Consider the following 27,965-nt stretch of genomic DNA (forward strand, 5'->3'; position numbering starts at 1 on the left):
TCAACTAATCATGATGAAACTTTGTACTTGAAGTCAAAAAAGGTTCATCTTGACATGCGTGCAGTGTTTATTCAAATTGAGCACATTTATTGATCTAATAAGGGGGTTGCCTGGGTATCAGAAATTGTATTTGCTAGTATTTGCTGGGGGTAATTTGGTGTTTATTTTCAAGAATTCAGTAAATCTATATGAAATAATAAGATTTTGGCCCTTTATTCTCTATTTTCTGAAATTGAAATAAAAAATATGGTTTCTATGGGATTTTCCATTGAAATTGCACTTTTGCTAAGGTGCTAGGTATGAAATATAGACCAGTGGGGAAAATATTGTACAGCTTTGAGTTTTTCTCCTCTAACTATACACTAGGAACATCAAATTAACAAAAAACATACTTTATGAACAAGGTTTAGGCAGAAATCTGACAATTCAGTGTAATTTTTATGAACCCAGTCAATGAAATATGGCAAAATCAGGAGTTATCACAGCCTTGTCTTAGGATCTATAAAATCACAGATATGTGTTTTATTGGTCCGAATCTTTTGTATTTGCTAGTAAATAATATAAATAATGTGAAAAAAACCTAATATATTCATTCCATTGATATTCATGCATCTAATGTAAGTCACTACATGTATATACCTTGTGATGTCTCAAAAACACCTAATTTTAGAGTTCCGCGTATACTATAAGGTTTCAAAAATGAAATTTTTTGTAGAAAACTGGAAAAATACAGCTGACTGTCTGCTTATGTACCTGATAAGGTTAGAACCTTACATTATTTTACATTTGTTTCAGATCTTTCATCATTCAAAACCCAAATAAAGGCTAACTTTTAATATTGGACACAATCGCACTTGAACAAGCTCTGTACAGGTCTGGTTTAAATTGATCTGGAGTGACAGTTTTAGCTTTGAAACCACTTCTTATTGTTTTCAATGTACATTTGATATGTGTAGACCACTTTATGTTTGAAGTTGATCAATTTAAGTCATTGTCAGCATCATAAAATGAGTTTTCATATGTGTACCCCTATACATGGTCTAAAAGTGCATTGACCATGGCCGCATGTATAAAAACCCAATTTTTGGCCTTAAAGCAGCTGGAACTTGAGTAAACTGAACTGCATTGCATCAAATACACATAATATGATGCAACCAATGTAAAAAATCACAAAAATATTGCATTTAAAAAAAAAAATGTACATTTTAGAGGGGCCTTATTTCCTTCAACCATTGGACATGCGAGTCATGCAATGTACCACTGATACTAAATTTGCTATAACTTGTATATTTTTCAACTAATCATGATGAAACTTTGTACTTGAAGTCAAAAAAGGTTCATCTTGACATGCGTGCAGTGTTTATTCAAATTGAGCACATTTATTGATCTAATAAGGGGGTTGCCTGGGTATCAGAAATTGTATTTGCTAGTATTTGCTGGGGGTAATTTGGTGTTTATTTTCAAGAATTCAGTAAATCTATATGAAATAATAAGATTTTGGCCCTTTATTCTCTATTTTCTGAAATTGAAATAAAAAATATGGTTTCTATGGGATTTTCCATTGAAATTGCACTTTTGCTAAGGTGCTAGGTATGAAATATAGACCAGTGGGGAAAATATTGTACAGCTTTGAGTTTTTCTCCTCTAACTATACACTAGGAACATCAAATTAACAAAAAACATACTTTATGAACAAGGTTTAGGCAGAAATCTGACAATTCAGTGTAATTTTTATGAACCCAGTCAATGAAATATGGCAAAATCAGGAGTTATCACAGCCTTGTCTTAGGATCTATAAAATCACAGATATGTGTTTTATTGGTCCGAATCTTTTGTATTTGCTAGTAAATAATATAAATAATGTGAAAAAAACCTAATATATTCATTCCATTGATATTCATGCATCTAATGTAAGTCACTACATGTATATACCTTGTGATGTCTCAAAAACACCTAATTTTAGAGTTCCGCGTATACTATAAGGTTTCAAAAATGAAATTTTTTGTAGAAAACTGGAAAAATACAGCTGACTGTCTGCTTATGTACCTGATAAGGTTAGAACCTTACATTATTTTACATTTGTTTCAGATCTTTCATCATTCAAAACCCAAATAAAGGCTAACTTTTAATATCGGACACAATCGCACTTGAACAAGCTCTGTACAGGTCTGGTTTAAATTGATCTGGAGTGACAGTTTTAGCTTTGAAACCACTTCTTATTGTTTTCAATGTACATTTGATATGTGTAGACCACTTTATGTTTGAAGTTGATCAATTTAGGTCATTGTCAGCATCATAAAATGAGTTTTCATATGTGTACCCCTATACATGGTCTAAAAGTGCATTGACCATGGCCGCATGTATAAAAACCCAATTTTTGGCCTTAAAGCAGCTGGAACTTGAGTAAACTGAACTGCATTGCATCAAATACACATAATATGATGCAACCAATGTAAAAAATCACAAAAATATTGCATTTAAAAAAAAAATGTACATTTTAGAGGGGCCTTATTTCCTTCAACCATTGGACATGCGAGTCATGCAATGTACCACTGATACTAAATTTGCTATAACTTATATATTTTTCAACTAATCATGATGAAACTTTGTACTTGAAGTCAAAAAAGGTTCATCTTGACATGAGAGCAGTTTTTATTCAAATTCAGCACATTTATTGATCTAATAGGTATGAGAACACAATTAATTCCCCTTGAATATAGTTCCAACTTTGGTAGTAGATACCTTCCACATTTTTTGATATTTTTACTGGAAACTTATTTGCTGAAGTTTTGCCTCTAATTGGTAGAAAATAGGTTAAAATTACATGGGATTTTTTTTCATTAATCAATTCTGATTAAAAGTTGTGATTTGGTTCAGTGGAAGAAGGTTAAAATTTAGGACTTTTAACTCAGTTCATTTGTCATGTTTACCCCATCTCCGAATTATATGTATTAATTTCAGAAAATGATGGAAAAATTTTCTACAATTTATATATAAAATCCTGTTTGTACATATCTTTAGCCCAGAGAAGTTTTATTCAGTTTGCGCCGGTGGAATTTTTTTAATCTGCTCAAATTTGTATATTGAAATGCACTTGAAAATTAATTGCGGTCTCGTGCCTACACTCATAATTTATACATCTAGTTTTGTGTGTGAAATTGATAAGAAATTAATTACCCCTTTCTATGATATAATCTTAATCTATCCGACTCGACACCTGATCACCTGATCAGCGGGAGTCTTGTAGTCCGTGTAAATATGGCTGGATTATACAATGTCCATAATGTAGAATCATGAAGTGAATAACCCATGCAGTGCATAATTAATTTAACACTCAGTTCATTGAAAATATAAGATAGAATGTGAAAATACTAAAATGCTTCGTTTTTGGTAGGTGTGTGTAGCCTACGAAAGGTGTCATGGGGTCAAAGTCGTCCAGTTTATTGGGTGCCCGTTCGAATATTTGTAAACGAAAAGGAAGTTCAAAAACCATTATTTGCAAAAATCTAGCAAGCTAAACAGTGAAACCTAAAAGTAAATGTTAAGAACCAACCTTTCAGCTGCCAGTAAGCTAGTTGAATTTTAAATTCGATAAAAAGTACGACATCATCGTTTGATACTGTTGTGATGAAATGCGCGCGGATTCTAGACAGCGTGTTGAATGGAAATTAGATATATCCCGCACTCTTCTATCTATCAGAACATCTGTTATTAATCACTGTGTTTAATTTGTGTATTTTATCTATATACTTGTTATGAATAGCAAGACTTAAATGATATGCGATGAAAACATTTTCAAGTATGCAAAAATGATCATACTAAAAAACAGTGCATAATTCACTTAATAATACCTGATTCAGTATTGTTGTCTGCGTAATTTCAAATGTTCATATTATAAAAAAAAACACACACACACACAAAAACATAAATTGAGCCAAATCAGTTTGAAGTAGTAATTTAACACGTTTTACTAATACTCTTTGAAATTAGAATCCGTAAATGATCATGTCAAGATTCATGTAGCTATTTTCGAATAGAACATTGGCATGGTGTGGTCCTTCCAACATCATACCAACCATTGACATATATATATATATCGGCCCACCATCGGACCAACATAGACAATTTAACTTGTTGGGCAGGTGTCGATGGGCCAACACTGGCCCAACAATATACAACCAACAGTTGATGAAAACACATTGGTCCAATGTTGGCCCGATGCCAACGCCAAAAAGTTGCCAACAACTCGCCAACGTTGGCCCGACGTGTACATGCTTTCTGGGTTGCTTGTATTACATGAATTGCATCCAAGTAAAATTTACTAACATTTGTATTGTTGATGAAATGTTGATGAAGGGTTGGCTAGTCATATTTCTATGGACCAAGGGCATGTTACCAAGAAATACGTCGTTAAATTATTATATGAATATGATGACAGTCAGAACATTTATAGCTCTCAACCTAGTGAAGATTTCTATGAACCCACTCATAACTAAACTTTATTGCTATGTTGGATAAACAGCTGAACGGTCTCCCCAAAGAAACCTATGACTGAAAAACTTTAAGACTTAGCAAGTAATTCCGAGGACTCCATAACCTGGTATAGAACTATGTTTGCTAGCCGTGCCAAATCTATTCAGGGGTGTCCGTTAGGGAAACTTTTTAGGAGAAAAATTATAAACAGGAGTTCCTTGGTAGAGAAATACGTCCGCAACTGTTACTTGTTGCATCAGTTTTTTTTATATCTGGCGACCCCAGTAGCATATATGACGTGTTCCGTGAATTAAGACGAAAATAAATCTGTAAGCGATTTGTGTAGTTTTCCTATTGGAACTTATGTAGATTTAAGAGTAACTGTACAAACTCTTATGAATAGAGTTGGTGAATTAGAGAAAAATTATGTTGAGAAACAGAAAGTACAAATAAATTACAGGATGAGAACAAAAACTAAAAGAGAAAATTGCTTTATCGAATGATAGTCTAAAAACTCACATTGACTTTTGGGACGTAAAATGGTACGGTTTAATCCTGGTTTGCCCACATTTAATTATACCAATTACCAATTAGTTAAATAAACAAAAAAGACAAAGGGTTTACTGACCATAAAATTTTATAGTCTGTTCTAAATAGAAAGATGTTATATATGTATGTTTCTTTGTACATGTATATAGAGGATTTTTTGTTTAACTGTATAGTTTATTTTTAATGTATAAATATAAAAAAAAGATGAATAACATATCTTTATATACTTTAATATTTAATTCATTTGAAGTCAATTACAATTGATTTTAACAACTGATTTTGACTGCAACAACATTGAAAGTAATCTTAACTAATATATTGCATATCAGACATATAATAGCACATATAATGCATATTTATATTATGGAAACAAAATTAAAGATACACATGTTAAAAACAAAATATATGTAGCACTACAATATATATAGATCATAATAAAAGAACATATTCAAATATATTTCATTAAAATCATACTTACTTTAGGATTTTTAAGGTATTTCATCAAAATTGTATAAATTTTACAAATTAAAATAGAGCATATTTCTAAAGAGTCTGCAAAAGATTTATTATTAAAATGTTTATATTTCACTTCATTCAATAGTAAATTATAGGATTTTTTCCAAGATTTTACAGGTAAATAAATACTACAATTCAGAAACAGACTTTAATTGTTAAAACAACATAACCCCTTATGATTATTTATACAAGTAATTAAAAGTGGGCAAACCAGGATGACACCAATGGTACAATATGACTCCGCCAACTATTTGAAGCAACAGTCAAAATAGGTCGGAGAAATTGATAACAACCCATACTTAGAATTCGTGAAGGTGAATGATTGTGAATTTGCACGACATGACAAATTAATTGGAACTATCCAGAAATCGATTACCGAGTTAAAATTATCCTGTCGACCCTCGTATGCCGAAAAGAGTTCCCCGCGTGCTACCCCGGACAAGGGAATGGTTAACTATGTTAATTAAACTGTAAATACACAGTCACACACAGTCGATAGTAAATACAGTCGATCAGTCATATTATTTGTAGTACATATGATTAGTCTAAAGATAGTGTCATGGAATGTTAGGGGTATCATGTCCTCTACGGTGTGTTTATTAAAGCAAGTTACTTAAAAATACTGGGTGTATGATCTGTATAATCAGTGAGCATGAACTGGAAGATTTGTCTCTAGGTTATTTGTATACAATAGAACAAGATTATAAATGTGTATGTTAAACTGATGTTCTATCTAACGAGTACAGAGCCTTTCATGTCGAAGGGGGCATTGCCATATTATATAAAAAAAAATCATTGCAATTTTCTGTAGATGAAATCATGGACCCTTCCTCAAATAGATTTGTAGGTATTGACAGAGTTAAAAAGAAGATCACTTGGGTCACTATTTATTGTTGGTGCCTATTTACCATCAGATGAGTCAATAGACAAATACAGACAAAAATTAAATAATTTAGATGTATTGATCATTTTCAAATGTATATATGTCTAGAGAATTGTATAATTTTGTTATGAGACATAATCTCTCGTATGCGGTGGACAAAATTAAACATACAGATCCCAACTATATCTTTATTACAAAACAAACTATGTATTGTTAAATGACATATTACAAAAGCAATTAAGGTACTATGACATTCTGAAGGAGGGGTGTTTAGTAGCACATCTGATCACTTACTAATTATAGTCGTTTTAGATATCGTTCATATTCATCATTACATCTTGAATCGCAGCGAGAAAATATCCGCTTGGTACAAAATAATTGACGTTCAATTAAAGACAACCAAACAGGAACGGATTGATCTCTTGCTACATAAGATAGAGGATCTGGAAATTGATGAAAACTCAGCATATGATAAATTTGTTATTTTAGAACTATAGAGCGAGTAAAACTATTCCACAATCCGGTTTTAATCCTCACACAAAACCATATTGGAATGAGACTATATCAAATTCTCTCACAAGAACGAACGTTCGTTACGTAACATGTGGTTAGCCGATGGACGACCTCGTGGCATGGAATACGATTCTTATAAAAAACTATAAAAGGGCGAAAACGGATTTCCGTCGTGTACAAGAAGCTGCTAATGAACAATACTTGCAAAGTTGTTACGAAGATCTGAACAAAATTCCGAGTGCGACCTTCGATTATTCTGGAAGTCAGTCAAACGCTTTAGAAATAAACATTCAAAATTTATCCGGAAATGGTATACAAGAATATTGTATACAATACACTCGAGTCCGTTGCTAACTGCTAACTTTTTCTCTGATGTGTACCAGCCGAATGATGGTAACTTTGATCCTGATTTTAAATGTCATATTGAAAACCAGTATGATGGTATCTTAGGAAAATGCCAGGATAACGACCAGCAATTACCGGGTGGTATTATTACTGAACAAGAGATCACGGACGCTTTGAAAGGCTTAAAACAAAAAGGCGGCCGGTTTTGATAAAGTACAAAAAGAACATTTGCAGCTTGGTGGTTCTCCTGTTGTACGTTTTATAACTGTCTTATTTAATCTAATAGTTCAGAACGGACGTATCCCAGAAAACTGGAAGTTAGGACTGATGATTCCAATATTCAAAGTTGGTTCCTAAAGCGTCTCCCGACAGACCTAGTCAGTTTGTTATTGTGTACTCTGAAGGTGTTCGAAAATGTTGTTAAATCTCGTTTCATGTGTTACACCGTTTCCGACGAACTTTTTCCGAAACCTCAACAACGGGGTTTCCCAAAATACCTTAGTTGTCTTACAGCTTCCTTCAATTTACATGAGACAATTTTCCATAATTTAGAAATGTCAAAAAGAATATTTGTAGCATTTCTCGATAGTAACTTTCTATACTGTCTGGCGAAAAGGTCTTATGTGTAAAGTCTTTATGTTAGGATCAAAAGGTGCATTATGGAATATTTTGAACGAAATGCTTATTAACACAATGAGCGCAATAGTGTTAATCAGTCAATCCCTGTTTTTTTTTCTGTTCAATTAATTCTCGTAGTACTAATGTTCAATATCAATGGACAAAAGATAGTGAGGAAATTCCGTTAGAAGACGGATACACTCATTTTCGGATTGAATTAGACTCTAAATTCCATTCTGTGAATAGGACATTAAACTCGTGTAGAAAAGGACGAAACTCATACTTCGCCCTCAATGCTGTAAATTGTAAATCGACAAATCCGGTTGTACTAGTGCGCCTTTATAACTCTATTGTGCTACCTGCAATGTTATATTGTTGTGAAATGTAGTCAAACTTACAATCAGCAGACTATACTGCACTTAACCGATGTCAACATTTCATAGTTAAACATACATGTATTTTAAAACTAAAAACCAACACAAGGTCGAATATGTGTCAATTCTGGTTGGATTACACCCCATTCCTCTACGATTGGAAAAAAGAAAATTTTACTTTTTACAGAATCTTTGCACCATTGCCGACAATTTTTTAACGAAGAACATTTTTCTTACAAGGTTACATGTATTTTTATTATCTGACAGACACTAGAAAGACTCATGTTGGATTTATTTATGACATTTTTTATATATTGCTGAAATATAATAATCATAGTCACATGATAAACTTTTTGTTTGAGGGTACGTTCCCAAAAAAATTATATGGAAAATTGAAGTTAATAGACTAAGTGCTTTAAACTTACTCCAGCAGTGCTAGAGGTTGTCTGGCAAGCTATTTTTTGACTTGGTGCCATCCTAACCTCTAACATCTGACATGTTGAAAGCCACCGCGAATATGAATTTAGCTAAATATGTGTTTTAATTTATTTTAAGTCTTTTATTTATATAAAAAATGTTTGACCAACCAGAAATCAGGCGATAATATTCCTAAATTTTTGTTAAATACCCAGAAAATATTTGTAATGAAGACAGTTATCAAAGTGACCAACCATTTTGAACTAGGTCACTAATTTTACGGAATACAATATATTTTTGACAAAAAGAAATTAAAGTTGGTAAAGGCAATTCGTTGGTTAATTTGATATGTTCGTCTCGCAAATTTTAAAATCCGTAATTTTATCAACCGGAGTTACACATTCAAAAAGCTAAAAACCAAATGTGAAGTTCTTTTAAACTGCTTTTACCAAGGATTTCCAGGATTACCGGATTTTCTCATCAGGTAGGTCATTGGTTTTCTTCAGTTTATTCACCTTCTCCCGTGTTATGGGGAAGAAACTGTACAAAAAGTTTTAAATGGTAAATATTTTGCAATAATTCTGCAGTTTCAAAGAACGTCGGAATGAGCGGTATGCAATATGGCGCTCGGAAGTAAGAGGTTGGGGTGTGGAGGAACGGAATTCTAACCTCTTACGTTGTGGGAGTACTATAAACTCTGTCCAAAGCAACGAATGCAATCGACGTATCAAACGAGACGATGATTTTACCAGATTTAGAAACATTCATTCCTCAGTGGTAATAGCTCCATTTTGGAAACATGCATCTCCGAGGAGTGAAATTGGTAACTACATTTTGTATTATGTAAAAATGTGGATTTTCAGTATTATTTATTCAAGTAAATTTTGTGAAGAATTTCTGCAATCATCGTACCATTAGCCTAATGATTCTGGAAGCCTTATTTTCCAAGCTTGGCAACGGTATGCAACTTTAACATGTCATTTGTTCTAGGAATTCACAGTAAAAATTTGAAAATTACTTTTTTAACATGTAAAGTAATGGAAACGTTAGAAGTGGTTAGTGAGACCATAAACTAAATTATGGCATATTTCAGAGAAATGCATAATTTGAGGAAAATTGCCTTTCCTGGTCATTATTTCCATTTTCCCATAAAATCAGTATAGTGATATTGGTAATCTGGCGATATTCTAAGAGGTGCATTGTGCAAGGTATTTTAAAAAAAACAACATAGCAACAAGATTTTTTATCAGTAACAGTGACTCATAACTTGACGTCATCCATGAAATACATAACGTTACTGATTGGGATATTCAAAGTATGATATCTTAAATATTTTGAGCCTTTTCGAGGCTTAGGAACTAAGAAAGTCTGCAGACTCAGAACTATACGAATATCGAAACTGGTAGATAATGAGGTATAGAAAGAAAAAGAAACAGCAGTATAAATATTATGTAAGAATAAAAAAAGTAGGCAATGAATCGAAAGTTCTTCTCTCTCGGGGAAAACCATCTCTAAAATCATTGCAAAACATTCAAATTTTTTAACCTCAGTTGTCAACCAAAAAAGTAATTTGTTCTTCATAAACTTTTAATTTGATCATATTGATTATAAGCAGAACTTTCCCCTTACATCATATTCCATATCTACTTAATTTGTCGGTCTGATTCAGTAAAATAAGGTCATACGGGTGAAAACTTTAAAACCATGAATTCACGAATGCACGAACTTTTGTTTTTTGTTTTTTTTTCCTGATACACGAAAATAGGTATCCAGATATTAAAGTACTTTCCTAGTACTAGACGTTTTTGTCATGCTTGTTATACATGAAATCTTGCATCAAACAAAATTTTAAAGGACACGGCCAATAATCCCCTTTTGTAACATGAATCTTCTTTTTTCCTTTGATCTTTTTATGGAATAAAATAGAGACGACAAGCATGTACCAAAATGTATGCTCTAAATTGAAGCAACCAAATAATATTGCATGAAAGGTCACATGGGCCTATATAATGCAATGAGGAAACAGCCATGAAATAACCAAAACACTAAAACCAATATTGCATGGGTAAGCTCCGCCTCTTTGGGAAAAGATGACGCCTACAAAAAAGCACACATACAAATGTCAATTTTATTAGGTTTCATACAATAAAATACAAATCTTTAAATCTCTGCAGGTTTTCTTTGCCAGACAGAGAACAAAAAATATAATGTCTACTCATTAATTTAAAGATAGAACCCAAAAAATACACATTTCTTTACTTTTGAAACATATTAGCAAAAAAAACAACCCCCAAGTTGAACATAATGTATCGAAATGAAATTTTGCTCAAATACAGAGCTAAAAGTTAGTGAAAGTTGAAGTTGCAATTTGAAAATTGTAGAAAATTGTAAATATGGAAAAATAAATAGATTTTTTTTACATTTGGGCCAAAAAAGGGGGTCCATGCCCCGAATAGTTGTGTTTAAAAGCCTTCAAAAAGACAAAGTCTAATTCAATTTAAAAAAACACACCTGAGAGAGAACCAAATCATCGCTTTCTACATTTTCAATGTCAAGCCAATCTGGTAGAGAGAATGCGTCTGCCATACCGCCTACTGTGCGGGTTATTAGATTTTCCCGCCAAACGTTATTTTTTTTCTGCACGGACTGTCATGGGCGTGTCATTCATGTTACAAATCATTTATAGCAACGCCTTCCTCGTTTTAGCCTCGCTGCGCGTTCGAAAGTTTATTTGTCTAACTCGGAATACTATGCTATAAATATAACTTATTCTGCATGAATTGTGTTGGAAAGATAATATGTGATAAATCTCACCATCGCAGTAACAAAATATGCTATATATACATGTGTATGCAGGCAGTTTCTTATCAGCCGGTGATTTAAATCCGTTAGTTGATTTCTTAACCTAAAGCGAATTTAATGGAAAGCGTCGCACAATCCTACGTTGTTGTGAAGATAAAAACATGAAATTTCATTAATACACGTCACCGGTTTACTTGACATCGATAGAGGACATATCGGTACAGAAAGTAAGATTTTATTTTTTGAAGGTTAAATATTTTTTCTTGTTTAATGCACAAATCTATGTTTTACGTTTGTATGTGGTAGTTAGCAATTCGCTTCTCTATTATCTTGTATTGTGGTATGACCACGTGCTGTACATTTGTATAATCTATCAGACGACTCAGGCGAGGTTATCGATTTCTATACACATTGATTCCTGGTAGTATAGAGCGCTCCTTTGATACCATTAATCATCTCTGCTTCCGTGTATGCATGTGGAAATATGAATATTGAAAATTCGTTGAGACCGGACGTAACCTTATACAAATTCTGGGAAAGTATGAAACGTTTAATTCAATGTCGATGTCTATTATACTTTCTTGGTTTTATTTACATGTATGCATGCTTTTCAGTGACCACATAAAAATGTTTGCATGGATTTCATTTGTACTACATAATCTACAAGTTGAATGTTCTTCCTCTTACACAATCATACACTACACAAAAGGACCCTTAAGCACTCTTTTCTTGTAGGTTAGTTAGTTATAGTATGTCAAAAACGTGTACGCTTTTCAGTTAATAGATATTTATTTCATCATGTATTTGTAGAATAAATCGAAATATCCATTGTAATATGATATACTGTATAATGGCGGGGAAGGGATGTACGTGTACCCTACACATTCATTTACTACGAAGTAGAGGAGGAGTAATTAACCCATTTATGATATTAATTTATAGCATAATTTAACTATAAATATTTATCAACATGTAACAATACGAATTAGAAACACACTGCCATTTCTTCGTATAAATTACTTCGGTAACATAATTATTTACCATGTCATTACAACATGAGCCAAATTAAGCAAAGGTTGATCTTGTGAGGAAATCATGCCAGTTAATATTTTTTATAAGTCAAGGATCACACATGCAGTCCATATTCCATATTTTTGTCAACTTTTACTTACCCACATGGGTAATCTAAGGGAACGTTGTTTTGGGGGGCTAGATTGAAATTTGAAATGAAAAGGCAGGAGAAAATCTGACTTAAATCCTCGGTAACTTTTCTTGATAGTTTTTTCATCTCTTTGCATGTCATGTATGCTTAGGATACAAAAGTACTACATGATTAGCAAAAAAAATCCTACTACACTTTTCTTTAAGCATGTCAAATTTGTCGTTTCCGGAATGGCAAATTTGTCCCGTAGAGAGTTCTTACAACTGTATCAATTTAAACAACTTTGAGAAGAAAATGATAATCAATGAAAGTTATATTTTACTTATACATGTGTGAAGACTAGACTCCATGGAGAGACGACACCACTTTTCGAAGATTACATAGAAATATTTCATTATGTTCTGTCATGTTCGATTTAACTTTTTACATAAAGTAAATTAAATTCACATTCTAAGATTTAAACTGTTCCGATCTCGATCTATAATGAAAATATTGATTTCAGCCCCTTTTTACGGAACGTTACTCCTAACAAGTGAACCAGTACCCCGCAAGTACAGCTATAGGATAATACGAACATGGTATAATGTTTACGTGTATTTAACTATTAAATTAAAAGGAATATGCATCTATCTCCCTAGATAGAGGTTACAAATACATGTACAAATAGTACACACAATGCATTATGTGTAAATAAGAGCTTTAAACAATAATCATAGAAAAAATACAAATATGAATGAATAAATAAATAACAGGAAAATATGAAAATAAAAATATGCACTATATATGCACTATATTACTATACAATACTAAGCATCAAGAGAAAAAAATGAAATGTATGGTACCATGTCTTGCTGACAACATTAATTTAATGCAAGCAGTCGATGTAACATAAACGTTTCTCAGCATTTAATTTTATTCGGCTACAGCGCGTATGACATATTGATAACACAAGGTTAAATCAAAATCATCAATACCCATATAAGTTCTCCCAGGAAGAATCAAATATAACAACTTTGAGTCAAAATAGCTTAGTTTAAGTATACAGATTTCTACAATAAGGTCAAATAGAATTTCTCCTTGGATAGTTGTGAAACGGCAATCACAGGGTGCATGCATCATTATTTTAGCATTCAAGAACTAAGTTCGAAGTTCAGAGCAGGTAATCCATATTCTTATATCAGCAACAGTTATACACGAGTTAAGGAACAAAAGACACAAAAAAGTAACGCATAAAAAGTCACACAAAAAAGTCGTGGGGTAATTAAAAGTGGGCAAACCAGGATTAAACCACATAGATATGTATAAAAGCATTGGATATCACTTAATGGCATGTCACTGCATGCTTTTGAAAATAAAAATAGACTTTTCAAAAAAACAAAACAAAAAAAAAAAAAAAACCAGGAAGAAACTTTCTCGTTCAACGATGTAAGCCTGAAGGAAAAGTTTAACGTAGATAATACTTATTTCGATTAGTATGCAACAGCTTTTCTGTCATCTTGCAAAGTCTTAAAGAAATATGAATTTTCAATGAGCTAAATGTTTTTAATGACGCAAAAACTTTCTTAAAAAAATTTAAAGAATATTTGATACAAAACAAGCATTTCACATGCAGAATTTAGATATAATCATAAGTGAAGATGACAAATGCGATAATGCATGGTACTTATAGCACACAAAGGCATAATGATTCATTTATAACGGAAGGAAGAGAAGCGACACACAAAGTGAGGTCTTCTCATTTAATTGTATAGATAGTAAAATCATATGAATTTCTATAATATTCTATAATAACAAGCATTTTGCTGATTTCTGGACGATAACTAGGTAATGGATGTTTTGAAACATTTGGATGAAGTCTTAGAAAGATGAAAAACTTGAAACTTTGCAGTTAATCGGTCAATCTTAAACGTAAAGACCGTTGCTTGGATTTTATTTTTTGCTGCAATAACTTCCAATATGTACGCTCTAAACCATTATATACTTTATAGAAATTCTATATAAATAAACCAACTCCAGCAAAGTGTCGATTTCCTACCCGATCTATATAAGTTCGAAAGTCCAACCTCATAGTCATTATGTGGTGTTAAATTGGAGATCAAATTGAATTTATTGGTTATATGACCCACACGATTTACCTCCTGATTGAAAAATGTTACAACAAAAGGATCCACCGCCTTGATATTGTAATTGAAATCAATATATTAGGATATGTACTTAAAAGATCAATTACAGATGTTGCAACAGGTTATTAATAAACCGTTTTTATGTTCGGTTAACACTGTAAAGCACATCTTTGAATTAGTTTGTTTGGTATGTACACGTATTTCAATCATATATTTTTGTAAATATTTTTAAAAATACCTGTATCATAAAGGGCCAGCAAACTGCCTGGACATATCCGTATTTTTTTTTTTTTTTTGTTTCTTTTTTTAGGGTTGTGACTTTTTTCATTTGAATAAAATTGTTTTTTTTTTATTTCATTGTGAATTACGTAGCTTATAATGAAATCCCCAACCCGGATAAGTTATCTACACCAATAAAGTTGACTGAAATGAGACCGTATTAACACCTTCATGTGATTAGAGAAAAAGTAAAGTTCATTAAGTTTTTCAAATACTTTGAGCAGTGCATCTTATATCAATATATTCAACTTTCATTTATCTACCGAAAATTTAATGATACTTTCTTTGATTTTGATAGTATTACATGTATATATATATGTACATTTTATTCATATGTCGGAAATAATTACCTAATGATCATAGCATTACGACGAAAAAATCTCGCGAGCCCGATTACATGTGGAACGATGTACTATGATACTCCTTCGAGAATATATTATGTTTTTCGAGGAACAAATGTTAAATATTTTATTCATAAAGTCGACTTCTTGTAAGTTTCCATATGTTGCATGTTTCAAATTATTTTGTTTTTTTGACACGTTTGAAATGAATTTAATTTCGTTTTCAGTTCCAACGAGTATAATGGCAGAAGAAAAGGCGCTGGAGTTTATTAATACTAGTCCACATGAAGATGCCTCTGCATACAGTGCTAACTATGGCGCTCACAAGGAAGGAATGACACGGGAAGATGTGGCAGAATATTATTCAAAATGGGCAGAAAGTGGTGGATACGAAAAGGTAATAAATATGAGGGAGATGTCGAAGTCCAAAGACAGTAATGAAACCTCACTTTAGAAATATTTAAAAAAAAAACAAAAATAAAATAAAGTAGTTGAATTTTAAAACTTGCCCATTTTTTATATACCTTTTATAATTCCTTAGATTATATTATTTTGAATACTGTTTGTAACCTAGTTTTATCGATTTCCGACGCGTATTATTCTTATTATTATTAAATATCCTGATCATGGTCGTCGGAAGTTATTTCTCATAGCATATGCATGTATGAGGTGATTAGTCTACTAGTTGGTCCTTGGAAACAAAATTTGGGGTATAGCAACCATTTTGTCCGCCCTAATACTAACCGTCAGAAACATCTTCAGTAGCCTTAACCGTTAAAACGGATTTTGATGATCAGAAACTGAATTTTAATATGAAAGTTGAGCATCAGAATCATGATAAGTGTCATTGATCGATACTAGTCTTGTGAAGGGACGATACGCACTACTAGTTTGAATATCCATGTACATATGTTCTTCAGGAAACGTATTAAGGCTAAAAACCACCAATTCCACTTTCCATAGGCTTCTATGCTAATTTCACAATATTCAATGGCTTCTCTGGACTTTACCTTAACTTTAACCTGCAGAGGACTATATATCAGCATGATTCTACATATGTCAGCTCACAATCCTCAGAATGGCATGTGGGGTTAGCAGACTTGCAGTGCAGTACTGGTCACCAGAAGTGAAGGGTCTATAAATAGCATGGGAAATCCCAGTGTTTTCACAAGATAGGGGTATATTTAAAAATCATTATGGAGATTAGGCCTCACATCACAAGACGCAAAATGCACCTATAAAATGTACAGAAATGTTTTTCCTTTCAGAAACTGTTTAAATTTTTTAAATAAGATGAGAACTTTTTTCACAGCACTATGAGGAACAGGGGTAATTTCTGCGTAGGACTATTTTTGCGTACGTTCCAAATGCTCATTGGTTGAATTGGTGGTCTGTAACCTTAATTCACTCTACCATAGTTAACAGGATGTCTGGAAAATAAAATATGAAGTTATAATAAGGCAGTTTTCAAAGTTCAAATCTTCTGAAAAAGGCAGACACATTTTTAAACGACAGCTATGGCGATGTTGTCAAAATTTAGTTTCTAGACAAGTAATTGAGTATAAGTGAATGGATTTTTATAAAATTGCACCAACAAAGAAGATTTATTTGAGGTGTTGTTGTCTATATGAATTAGGATAAAACGAGCTCTAAAACTAAGAATTTTGCCTTTTTTTCTCATTTTCAAGTTTGTTCAATTTAGAGTCCTAAGTTTAAATGAAATATTTCATAAAAACATGAACTCTCGTGGTTCTTCAAAATGCCGGATCTGACCTTTATTTATACTTTGGATTTTCAATCGTTTTTTAATTTGGTCCACATGGAAGTCCGAAGGGTCCACAATTAAATTTTGTTTTGATTCTACAATAATTCTTTTGTAAAATAAATGCAATCGTGTATTTATATTTTGGAGTTTGAACCCCGCTTGCATGTTTGTCATATGTGCTGAATGTAACCATGATATTGGACGATGGGTAAATATCCAATTTCGATTATTTTAGTGCTAATACCACTGTCATTTTGTGCCAGTAACGTTTACAACGTCAAACATTTTATCACTCTGTCTTGTTACATGTATATCAATTTGAATGTTCCGTCCATACTGGTTCAAGGCCCACATCTTCGAGTGAAACAAGTTGCGCACTGTAGAGCATTTTATTTAATATTTCAATTCTTTTGAAAGTATTTATACATTGAGAGAATCAATATTTCTAAAAGCGTCAGTCACCAAAAAAGAATAATTTTGCAGAAAATCTACATTGCTCTTTTGTTTTTTTTTTCTTAATCTCAAGTTTATTTTAGGATCTAGGACCAGAGAGGTACAATGGTCCCAAGTATGGAGCCGAAACTCTTGTACAATCCTACATAGATAACAGGGAACAGGTTCTCATTTTAGACATAGCAGCAGGCACTGGATTCCTTGGCGAGGAAGTGAGTTGATCATTGTGTTAAAGGAGAAGAAACATGTAGTAATTAGGACTATTATTTTTAATTAAAAAAATAGCATATCCATGAAATTTATGAAAATCAAAATAAATGCATTTTGTAAATGTCTCTCGATTCAATATAACAAGGGAGTATGATTCATTTTTATTAGTTCGACACAAAGTGGAATGTTTTTTTTTCCTGTTAACATTCTACAAATACTTGACTTCGAAGTGCTTGTTATGTTTTATTTGTAACAAATTTCTCGAAAAGTTTGAAGTGGATTCGTTATTTTGTAATTTAAAAAAAAAATAATTCTTTTAAGTTAGCTAAACATGGGTTTAAAAGAATCGATGGATTAGACCCTGCTGAAGGAATGCTTGCTGTAGCAAGGAAGAAGAATGTATATGGTCGTCTTATATGTGAATTTATGTCTGACAAAAGATTACCGATAGAGAATGGTAAGCTTTTAGAAAGTTCAAAGCCCCCCTTAGTAAATATTGTTTCATAAAAAAAGGGTCTGCACCACATAATTTCAAGTAATATCCGGCCATGGTGCGTTTCAATGTCACTGATACTAAAATAATTGGTGGTGACCTTGAAACAGTTTTTTTTTAAGTACAGAAACATTTGATCCATGTTATAAGATATGCATCATTTTTCACATGAACTTGTAACTGTTTTGTCTTATACTGTAACCAGACTGTTCTAATGTTTTACAGGAGTTTATGATTGTTGTGTGATCGCTGGAGGGATGGGAGAAGGACACATTCCATGTGTAGGGTTACATGAAATGATCCGAATAACAAAACAAGGTAAAAGGAGCAAAAAATAGATAGGAAACATTGTGTTCATGTGGTTCATATCTACCAAAACTTATCGTATTATACACTACTCGTAAGACTCTTTTAATATACTGCAATCATTTTGCCGGTCTGTCTGTTCATTCATTCATTCGTTACAATGACATTTTAGTATGCAGTACATTTTACGTTGTACCAAAAATGTACGCTTAGTAATGGTGAAATGTTGAATTGCAAGATTGTAAGTCACTCTCATAATGCCTAAGAAACCTCCCTTGTAGAAAATATTTTAATTGGATTGACATATAGCATTCATTGTCGCCACAGTTACTTGGGACACGAGTTGTTCCGACCATATCCCTTTCCAACTCACATTGGATTTTTGATCCGTTGAAAAATATGGCCGCTGTCACTAAAATTAGAACTTAGGGGTCAGACAGTAGTTTTTCGCTTATATCTCCAAAACAGTTAGATTTAGCTAAATTCTGGCAAATTGTAAAAGTGTTCAGCATGATGAGATCTATCTGTAGTCTAATGTTCGTATTTTGTCATGTTGGAGTTATTGCCCTTTTTCCACATTTTGTGCTATTTTTAATGTTATTTCTTTAAAAAAATATTCTCCTCTGACACTACTTGACCAATTAGGACCAAACTTGGTATGAATGTTTCTAGGGGTATCCTGCATAGAACCGATGTTGGGATTTCTGATCTGTCGAAAAAAAACATGGCCGCTGTAACTAAATATAGAACATATGGGCCAGACAGTAGTATTTCGGATATCTCCAAAACCGTTAGGTGTAGCCAAATTCTTTAAATAGCTGAATTGATCCTTATTATTAGGACTGCCAAAGCCTTCAGAGATAAAAGTTGTCTGATGAATCTAAGAGTTATTGCCCTTGAAAGGTGAAAAATGACATTTTTTACAGTTTTTAGCCAATATGTTGAAAATTATGATAGATAGAAAGAAACTTTCAATTGCCCAAAATGATCCTTATGATAAGTCCTACCAAAGTCTTCATGAGTCAAAATTGTTGGGCATCTTCTTGTTAAATTTATTGCCCTTAAAAGGCTAAATTCAACCAGGTAGCGGTTCAGGGTCTTGGGAGCCTCTTGTTTGCGAAAACCATTATTTCTGTCTGATTCGTTTATCTGATTAAAAATCGTACTTTGTGGACTCAAGTCCTACTATAAAGACAACGCCGACATCACTCAACTAGTGAGACGAGCAGCAGTACTATCACTGGTCCCTCAAAATGAAGTAGAAGTCGTATGGTTGCACTCACTAGAAGTGAAGACATCGACAACGCAAACAATGACACTACTACATTCACAGACTACGTTACCGAACACTGAGTTGAGAACAACAGATTTTTACGGAACCACTAACAGACAGAAGGACCTCGCACTACAAACCATTTAGAGGGCTTGCACAACAATATAAAGAAGAAAGTCCGACATGCACACCCAAACATCTATGAAATAATTGACTTACTTCAGACTACTCGGGTCGTAACAGAAATAACAGTTATCCAGTACTTAGCAGGAGGACTTCGCCCACCCAAGACCAGTTTACCGACGCATCGACTCAAGACTACAACAACTCAAAGACAGATACCGACAGGGGTTAATTATTGTGACAGACTACGCAGATGCTGCTTTCCACCTATTGCATCTTGTTTGGGGAACTTATGAATGATACAAATATGGTAGTATATTTCAAGCTTTGTCATCTTTGATAACTGAAACTGATTTTGTAGTTATTTGTGTTTTGTGAAACTGATTTTATAGATAGATTTTTATGCTTTATAAAATTGATATGTATAATGTGTCTTAAATGTTCTAATTTATTCTTACTATATGTTAATTATTTATTATATTTGTAGTAAATCCAAGCTATCTGAAACTGAGTTGTCATTTATCCTTAAAGTTTGCTTTGTGGTTGTGATTTTGTTATTTATTAAATAGATTTATCACAGATTAGTTTTATTCATTTACTTTCTTGTTCCATATGGCTATAACAGAAGAAATGAAGACAAAGGTACACCGAAATGAAATACATCACTTACACATCATTTTAAATGCACATCAAGGACATTCTCAAACATACAAAATGCCAAAAATAATGTATTTTTACATAGTATGCTTACAAATATTTTCAGTAATTTTACAGGTAAAAAAAATTATGCATTTTAATTGACATATTTAAAACAAACTATATTAGATCCCCACGGTATGTGAACCTATTGTCTTTTTGTTGATATAACTATTTAATTCGTAGGGTAATTAAATGTATGCAAGTCAGGACGATACCATTTTGTGCCCGTTTTGGGGGCCCATTCATTGGAAGAAAGGAAAGGAACAATTATACATCTTTCTGGGTTTTTTTTTAGCGAAGATGTCCTAAGACTTAAGATTTTTATTTTGGTCCTAAGTCAATAGTCTTATGGTCTTATGGTCATCTTATTAATCAGATTAATACGAAAAATATGGGTGTCATTAATATGTAAAAAACAACATGGCTGATGCTTTTTTTTTCTATTTGAGACATCATAGACAAAATGTTAGAAGAAACGGAATATTGATTTTTATTCGAATTTCTTAACAAATTTTAGTTTTTGGTAGCATTTGTGGTAGACTGCTATTTAAATTGGGTCACTACAGTTCTGCAAAAGAAACCAAAAGGGGTAAAATATGTGTTTATGTAAAATTGACGTGGAAGGTTTGTTTTCCGTTCAATTTTGACAATTCTTGCTTAATTTTTTTTATGGAATTCTGTGCTACGAATTTTAACAGATTTTAAAAGGCTTTTAGCATTTTCAGTCTATAGGGGGCAAAGTGGGGCCACTCAAATAAATCAACATTATATGAAGTCCGATTATGAAAATTCCTTTTTATACCCGCACAAGTAAAGTATGGAGGGTATAAAGGAATAACCTCTTTTGTCTGTCTGTCTGTCCGTCCGTTCACATTTCTTGTCAGCGTAACTCCTCCTAAACTGCTCAAGGGATTTTGGTGAAAATTTATATCCATAGTTGCAGTACTGAATATACCAAAAGTAAATGACACGAATGAAATACAACTTGTTTTTTTTACAGGTGGTTTGGTTGTGATTGTAATGAGAGAAGAATATCTGGAACATGTAGAAGAATACAAGGACAGACTAGAAGTCCTTATGCAAGAACTAGAAGATGCTGGAAAATGGACTCGCGTATCACGAGTTATCGTTCCTAATTACTCTTTCGATAACAATGGTGTTATATTTAAGTACAGAGTGTGTTAACAACGTTTCTGTTTAGTTGTTTATGATTCAATTGGGTTTTATAGTTAAGTATGTATTTGAAGCGGGTACAACAATATGGTGGACCAAATAGTTAATAAACATGTATTTTACTGTTACCATTTCCCCCAAAGTCATTTCTAGTCATCATCTCCAATATCAAAATCTGAATAACTGCTTGATTTATACCACGCTCACTCTACAAGTGGCTTTAAGCTTTAATAGACAGTTTTAACACATATGAACTATTTGCTGTGATGCTGTTTTGTTCAACAGGAACTACTATGATTGGGGTGATCCAGAAGTTCCAAAATATGGGGGAGAGGGAGGGGACTGGCTTAAGGGGGAGGGCGCTAGATAGTGATTTCCAATGTTCTTTTATTTAATTTATCAAAATGTTCGAGCATTAGAAGGGCGGCCCAGCCCTTTCCCATTTCATTTACGACCTGCTTTTGGTAATGCAGAGAAACAACGTATCCACTAAAATTAAAGCTGCATTAGCTGTCATTTTCGTAATTTTTTCTTTCTGTTGAAATATACTTTAACTTTGAATTATTTCTACCAAATTGTACTTTTCCTGTATAATTTCATTCGATATCCACAAATAAAATGTGTTAAATACATGAAGTAGGTGTCTATATATTTATTGTCTTGCAAGACAAAAAAACGACCTAGATAAATCCGTATGCATGTGACTTCTGGTGACCTTAATACGGTGGCAGAATGCGGCCATGAAAAAAAATATTATGTTGCTCCCTCAAGAAAGTATGTAGTTCGAACAAGATAAGTTTCTTGTTCCGTCAAGAAAATATGTTGTCCCCTCAAGATACTACTTCGTTCCCACAAGATAATATGTCGTTCCCACAAGATAACATGTCGTTCCAACAAGATAACTATATCGTACCCACAAGATAATATATGTCGTTCCCGCAAGGTAAATATCTCGTTCCCACAAGATATTATGTCATTCCCACAACATAATCAATATTATGCTGTTCCCTCAAGAAAGTATGTAGTTCACACAAGATAGGTTTTTCGTTCCCTCAAGAAATTATGTCGTCCCCTCAAGATACTATTTCGTTTCCACAAGATACATATATCGTTCCCTCAAGATATTATGTCGTTCCCACAAGATAACTATATCCTACCCACAAGATAATATATGTCATTTCCACAAGGTAAATATCTCGTTCCCACAAGATAGATATCTCGTTTCCACAACATAATCAATATTACGTTGTTCCCTCAAGACAATATGTCGTTCCCACAAGAAAATATCTCGTTCCCACAACATATTTATAATTCCGTACAGACAGCTCTCATTCTGCACAAGGGGACTACGGAGTCAAGACGTGATGGTCACAGTGACTTAAAGAGATTGATCCCGAAAAGGTAAAGCGCCTCTTAACGCACACTAGCTCGCTATTCCCTAACCCCCAAACATTAAAATCTATCGTTGGTTCAAATTTCAGACAAAAAATGTAACTCTTATTGGAGTTAGGGTCCTTGAAAGTGTCATGTTTTGTGTGTGAATTTTTCCAGTTTTTCCTTATTATTTAGAAAACGGAAGCAGATTGGTGTTCAAATAACATTTGAAAATTGTTGAGCATTGTAAGATCTATTCCTGGTGCATTTTTCAGAAATATGTGTTGATTCTTCTCGGAGTTACGACCATTGAAAGAGTAATTCTTGATAATTTTTTCCAGTTATAGCAGATTATTAAGAAAACAATGACAGACTGATGATTAATGTAATTGAGAAAAAATGGTTGGAATAATAAGGTATATCATTTGTTAAAATTTCACAAAAAAATTGTTGATCCTTTTTAGAGTAATAGCTCATAAAAGTGTCATTTTGCTGATTATTTCGGAAATAATAGCAGATTACTTGAATGTAAATAGGAAAAAAAATAATTAAAAGCTTAATCAAATAAGATCTATTCTTCATGCAAATTTGCATAAGTATTTGACCATCTGTAGTTTATGCATGTGTTTAACCAGGAGAGCGATTCAGCTCTCTAGAACCTTTAGTATATGACGTTGAAAAACACACCTATCTCAACTATAAATGACTATTGTAAACAATCAAAACTGTGATTATGTGAAAGCTATTTACTGTTGCAATCTGAACTAGTAATAAGTTCTGAATATTTGTCACAAATGGTACTTCTTATTCTTTATAATCAATTAAACTTTCCAAAAACCCGTAAAAAACGTCAAAATTCCTTATGTCAGGTGTAACACAGAGTAGGTTCAAAAAAGCTGAAATAGTGAATTGCGTATTGCAGAGGGTATCAAATTTGCCAAATTTTGCATGGAAGAATAATTTTATATGTTCTTTTTTGAGATAGTTATCAAAATTGCGTTCATTTTAGGCAAAAAAATATTCAATGCAAAAATGAAAGTGTTGGTAAATGGTCAGATTTCTAAGAGCGTTCAGTAATCATATTCTGTTATTAATGTAAGAAGTTATTTACACAATATTCTTTTCCGATTAATATTCCCTAAAAATGTACATACTTTCAGCAATTCTACGTCGGCATTTGATGAAATTTCCAGTACAAACAAAAAATTACATCTTTTTTGAAAACGTCTAGCGAAACGTCGGATGTCAATATTTTCCGGGTAATTCGTTGAGAAAATGTCATGCTCCAACGCAATTCTACAATCCATTGGCAATTTCTTCTATGATATAATGATACTTTGTAATTGTACATACACTTAGGAATACACATATTTCATTTCTTATGGTTTAAACCATTTAAAACGGATAAAATTCGACCAAAACAAATGTCTAGCGATTTGTCGAACTTTCACTTTTTGAACGTTTGGAACGTTTTCCGTCGATCGGGTAATGTAGAAATAAAACGAAATCATGAATTTCCGCTTAAAATAACAAGAACTAGACACTTATATGCATCTCTGCAATTACAACATGCAACTGAAAGAGACAAAAAATCGAAATCAAAGGGATATAAAAAGACTAAGAGTATCTGTATTTTGTGTTAATAACAAACGTAAGAATAAACCAAAAAAAGAATAAAACAAAGGGGGTTTTTAACGTCCTTGACTACCCTGTCGGGTCTCGCACGGACGGCCCAATTTGGTGGGCTTTAAATAATTTTGCTATTTATTTAAATTGTATTTTTAACCCAAAAAAAGTTGTTTAAAAAGTATAGGGAAAAGGTAATATAAATTATGAATAGCTGAAATGTTAGATATTAAATAGTAAATAGTAAAAATAAAATTTGAAAATGGACAATGTAAAGGAGGAAAATGCCAAGTTGGATGGAGAAAAGCCAAGGATAACCAGTCGGACCCAGAAGGCAGGGGAGACCTGTGTGATTTAGATTGCCAAAAAGTGTATGCGTTTTAGAGTCAAATGGGTGTGGTTTAGTGAATATCCAAAGGTGAAGTGCAATTTTAATAATTGATAATGTTGGAGTTTCAGTTACCAAAGGTGTATGGTTTTTTAGAATGCCAAAAAATTTATGCCGAGCCAAAAAGTGTATGTAAATTTAGACTGCCTTGTTTGGCCGGACGTAGTTCCCGGATTTTACTGTGCTAGCACACGACGTTAGTACGCAGTTTTACTAACGCCACACGAAACCGTTCTAGCCCATGCTTCTGGTGAATGGGTTGACCATTTTTTTATAAGTTTGAAAACGGGATTGATTACTATTGGTTAGATTGGTCAACTTTTAGAATTTAACAAGTGTAAATGTAAATCCAAAATTTACACGTGGAACTGCCAAACATTTAGCCAAAGAAGTAAATAAGAAATGTATTTATAAGCCAAAGTAGTAAAATAAGGAAAATTAAAAAAAAATATTATTTGGGAGTTTAAGCATGTGCACATGATTCACAAAAGTAAAAAAAATAATAATAGTAAAAAATAAATAAATAAAATGAGAGATTATGTGTATAAATATATTTATCAGGTGATTAATTTTATTTTAATTCAATTATATATTATTTGGGTTTTTTTTTATTGAAAAAGAATAGATTAAATTGTTATATAGTTTACTGGAATTCGATCGGAGTAGAATGACGGAAACGCAAAATAGGGCTGACAGAACTTTAAAAATGTATAGAAAAACAGAATGCTAATAGATCAAATGAATGCAGAAAAGGGAGTCATGAATATTTTTTATTTTGGAAAACGCAAATGAGCAAGTGAAAAAATAAATCAATGACCGGCTATCTGATGGGTGTTGATGAAAGCCCGATTTTCTAATAGATAGAAAGCTCTTTCAATCGAAATACTAAGTTATGAAAGGCCCAAATTCTGCTATTGGTACATATAACATAAAATTAAATATGTATATCAAAATGCGCATTTCAACTTATCGCAGGAGAAAGTTGCTATGTTCCCTCTCTAGACAGACAGAGTGTGCATATGTGTGGCGGTTGCATTCCATGCTGTAGTGCACATGCATGTGCAAATTTAATTTATCGGTAGTTCTGTTAATCAAATTAATTAATCTTTTCGATTTTTTAAGAAATGTTCAAGATGTTTTAATTGCTACCAATAAAAAAATTATTGTATATTTTGCTTTACTGTGCCCAAAAAGTCCAGCGCCGATGTAAACATATTAATATTTCTTTTTCAGATTTTTCTTAGAATATGGAAAAATGGTGGCTTCCATCTCTGTATTCCTATTTCAGACACGGATATTCTTACTCAGAAATGAAGCTTTTACTTCAGGATAAACATGATATTTGTATTAGTACACGGCATTTACGTCGAATTGCAAATTCTATTGGGCTTTACAATCAAGTATAGAAAGATGCTATGATTTTATTAAATCGTTTCTGACGAAGACAAATGGATCACATGGATATCGCTTTGTTCATCAACAGTGTATAAAGAACAACTTAGTGATTAGCATGGAGAACGTTCGTGTTATTCTGAAAGCTTTGGATAGGCAAGGTGTTGAATTTCGGAAAAGACGCAAGTTAAAACGCAGAGAGTACATATCTTGTGGACCCAACAGCATTTGGCATGTAGACGGGTAGGATAAACTCAAACCTTTCGGCATGACCATTCACGGATGTATAGATGGTTTTTCTAGAAAACTTATATGGTTGAAGGCTGGAATAACGAACAATGGCCCAAAAGTTATAGCAGGATACTATATCGAAGCCGTCGTAGGACTGGGAGGTTGCCCGAAATCGGTCAGAAGTGACTTTGGAACAGAAAATAAGTTTGTTGAACATATGCAGCGATTCTTCCACCGAAATAGTATCCATTCAATTAAGTGCTATATTTACGGGTCAAGTACACACAATCAGAGAATTGAATCACTGTGGGCAATGTTCCGCAAACAGTGTGCGGAGTTTTGAATAAATCTGTTCAAACTGCTGAAACATTATAATCTTTTCAACGGATCAATCTTGGACGTCAACTTAATTCAATTCTGTTTTATGGAGCTTATTCAGGTATGTATAAATCTTAGTTGTTACAAGTTCTAAAAGTTTTCACGAGTGCAAGAGAAATCCCATTTCTAGATGACCCTAGATTCCTTTTCTATAATGTTTTATGGGGGTACATGCTGGTCATGATTGTAAATGATTTGTCAAGGGTAAATTTATGGGGATTTTACTATGGGTAGTCAATTTATGCCTAAAATTTTACCATGAGCGTTAGCGATAAATTATATGAAACACGTTTCAACTCTTACGTGACAAAATAATGATTTTTTTTTCTTCGCTTCGTTTCGCAATTTATAAAAATTCGTTTCGATTTCGTTTCGCATTTTATAGCTACCCCCAGCCGATTAGGAAATTAGTAATCTGATTATTGATAATATTTGCTTATTTTTTCTAGAAAGATATAAAAGCTTTTGTATCGGATTGGAATCAGCACAAAATAAGGCACAACTCATCAACAGCCGCACCTTCAGGGAGGCCATACCTATTACACAGAATGCCAGCGTTGCTTGATGCTGAAGATTATATCCATAAAGTAAATGAAGACGAAGTCGACGTTTGTTTGAATGAATGTTCTTTTAACAATGATCGTGTATGCGACGTTGACATTTAAAAAAAATCACTTCTAATTGGC

At 32.9% G+C, this 27,965-nt stretch overlaps 1 protein-coding gene and 1 long non-coding RNA gene across 5 annotated transcripts in view; both read left to right on the forward strand.

The window, feature by feature from the left end:
• Nucleotides 1-22,526, forward strand: part of LOC148620923 (methyltransferase-like protein 27) — a 58,808-nt gene extending 36,282 nt beyond the window's left edge. The window contains exons 1-6 of one of the 4 annotated variants that reach the window (XM_088574809.1): nucleotides 11,530-11,717; nucleotides 15,623-15,792; nucleotides 17,697-17,825; nucleotides 18,145-18,280; nucleotides 18,542-18,634; nucleotides 21,718-22,526. In XM_088574809.1, the coding sequence (XP_088430935.1) occupies nucleotides 15,637-15,792; nucleotides 17,697-17,825; nucleotides 18,145-18,280; nucleotides 18,542-18,634; nucleotides 21,718-21,902 (699 nt within the window). In that variant the 5' untranslated portion in view covers nucleotides 11,530-11,717; nucleotides 15,623-15,636 and the 3' untranslated portion in view covers nucleotides 21,903-22,526. Of the gene's footprint in view, nucleotides 1-11,529; nucleotides 11,718-11,880; nucleotides 12,030-14,887; nucleotides 14,963-15,622; nucleotides 15,793-17,696; nucleotides 17,826-18,144; nucleotides 18,281-18,541; nucleotides 18,635-21,717 lie in introns of those variants that run through there. The other 3 variants (XM_088574807.1, XM_088574810.1, XM_088574808.1) reach the window with 3 other exon arrangements.
• A 124-nt stretch (nucleotides 22,527-22,650) lies between these two features.
• Nucleotides 22,651-27,960, forward strand: LOC148620924 (uncharacterized). The gene is made up of 2 exons (XR_015921032.1): nucleotides 22,651-27,340; nucleotides 27,729-27,960. It is a non-coding gene; the product is annotated as an uncharacterized LOC148620924 (long non-coding RNA).
• Nucleotides 27,961-27,965: the final 5 nt, after the last annotated feature.

This window comes from Perna viridis, chromosome 3 (assembly GCF_037379345.1).
Source record: "Perna viridis isolate PV_CMFRI_1.1 ecotype Kerala chromosome 3, ASM3737934v1, whole genome shotgun sequence".
Classification (NCBI taxonomy): Eukaryota; Metazoa; Mollusca; class Bivalvia; order Mytilida; family Mytilidae; genus Perna; species Perna viridis.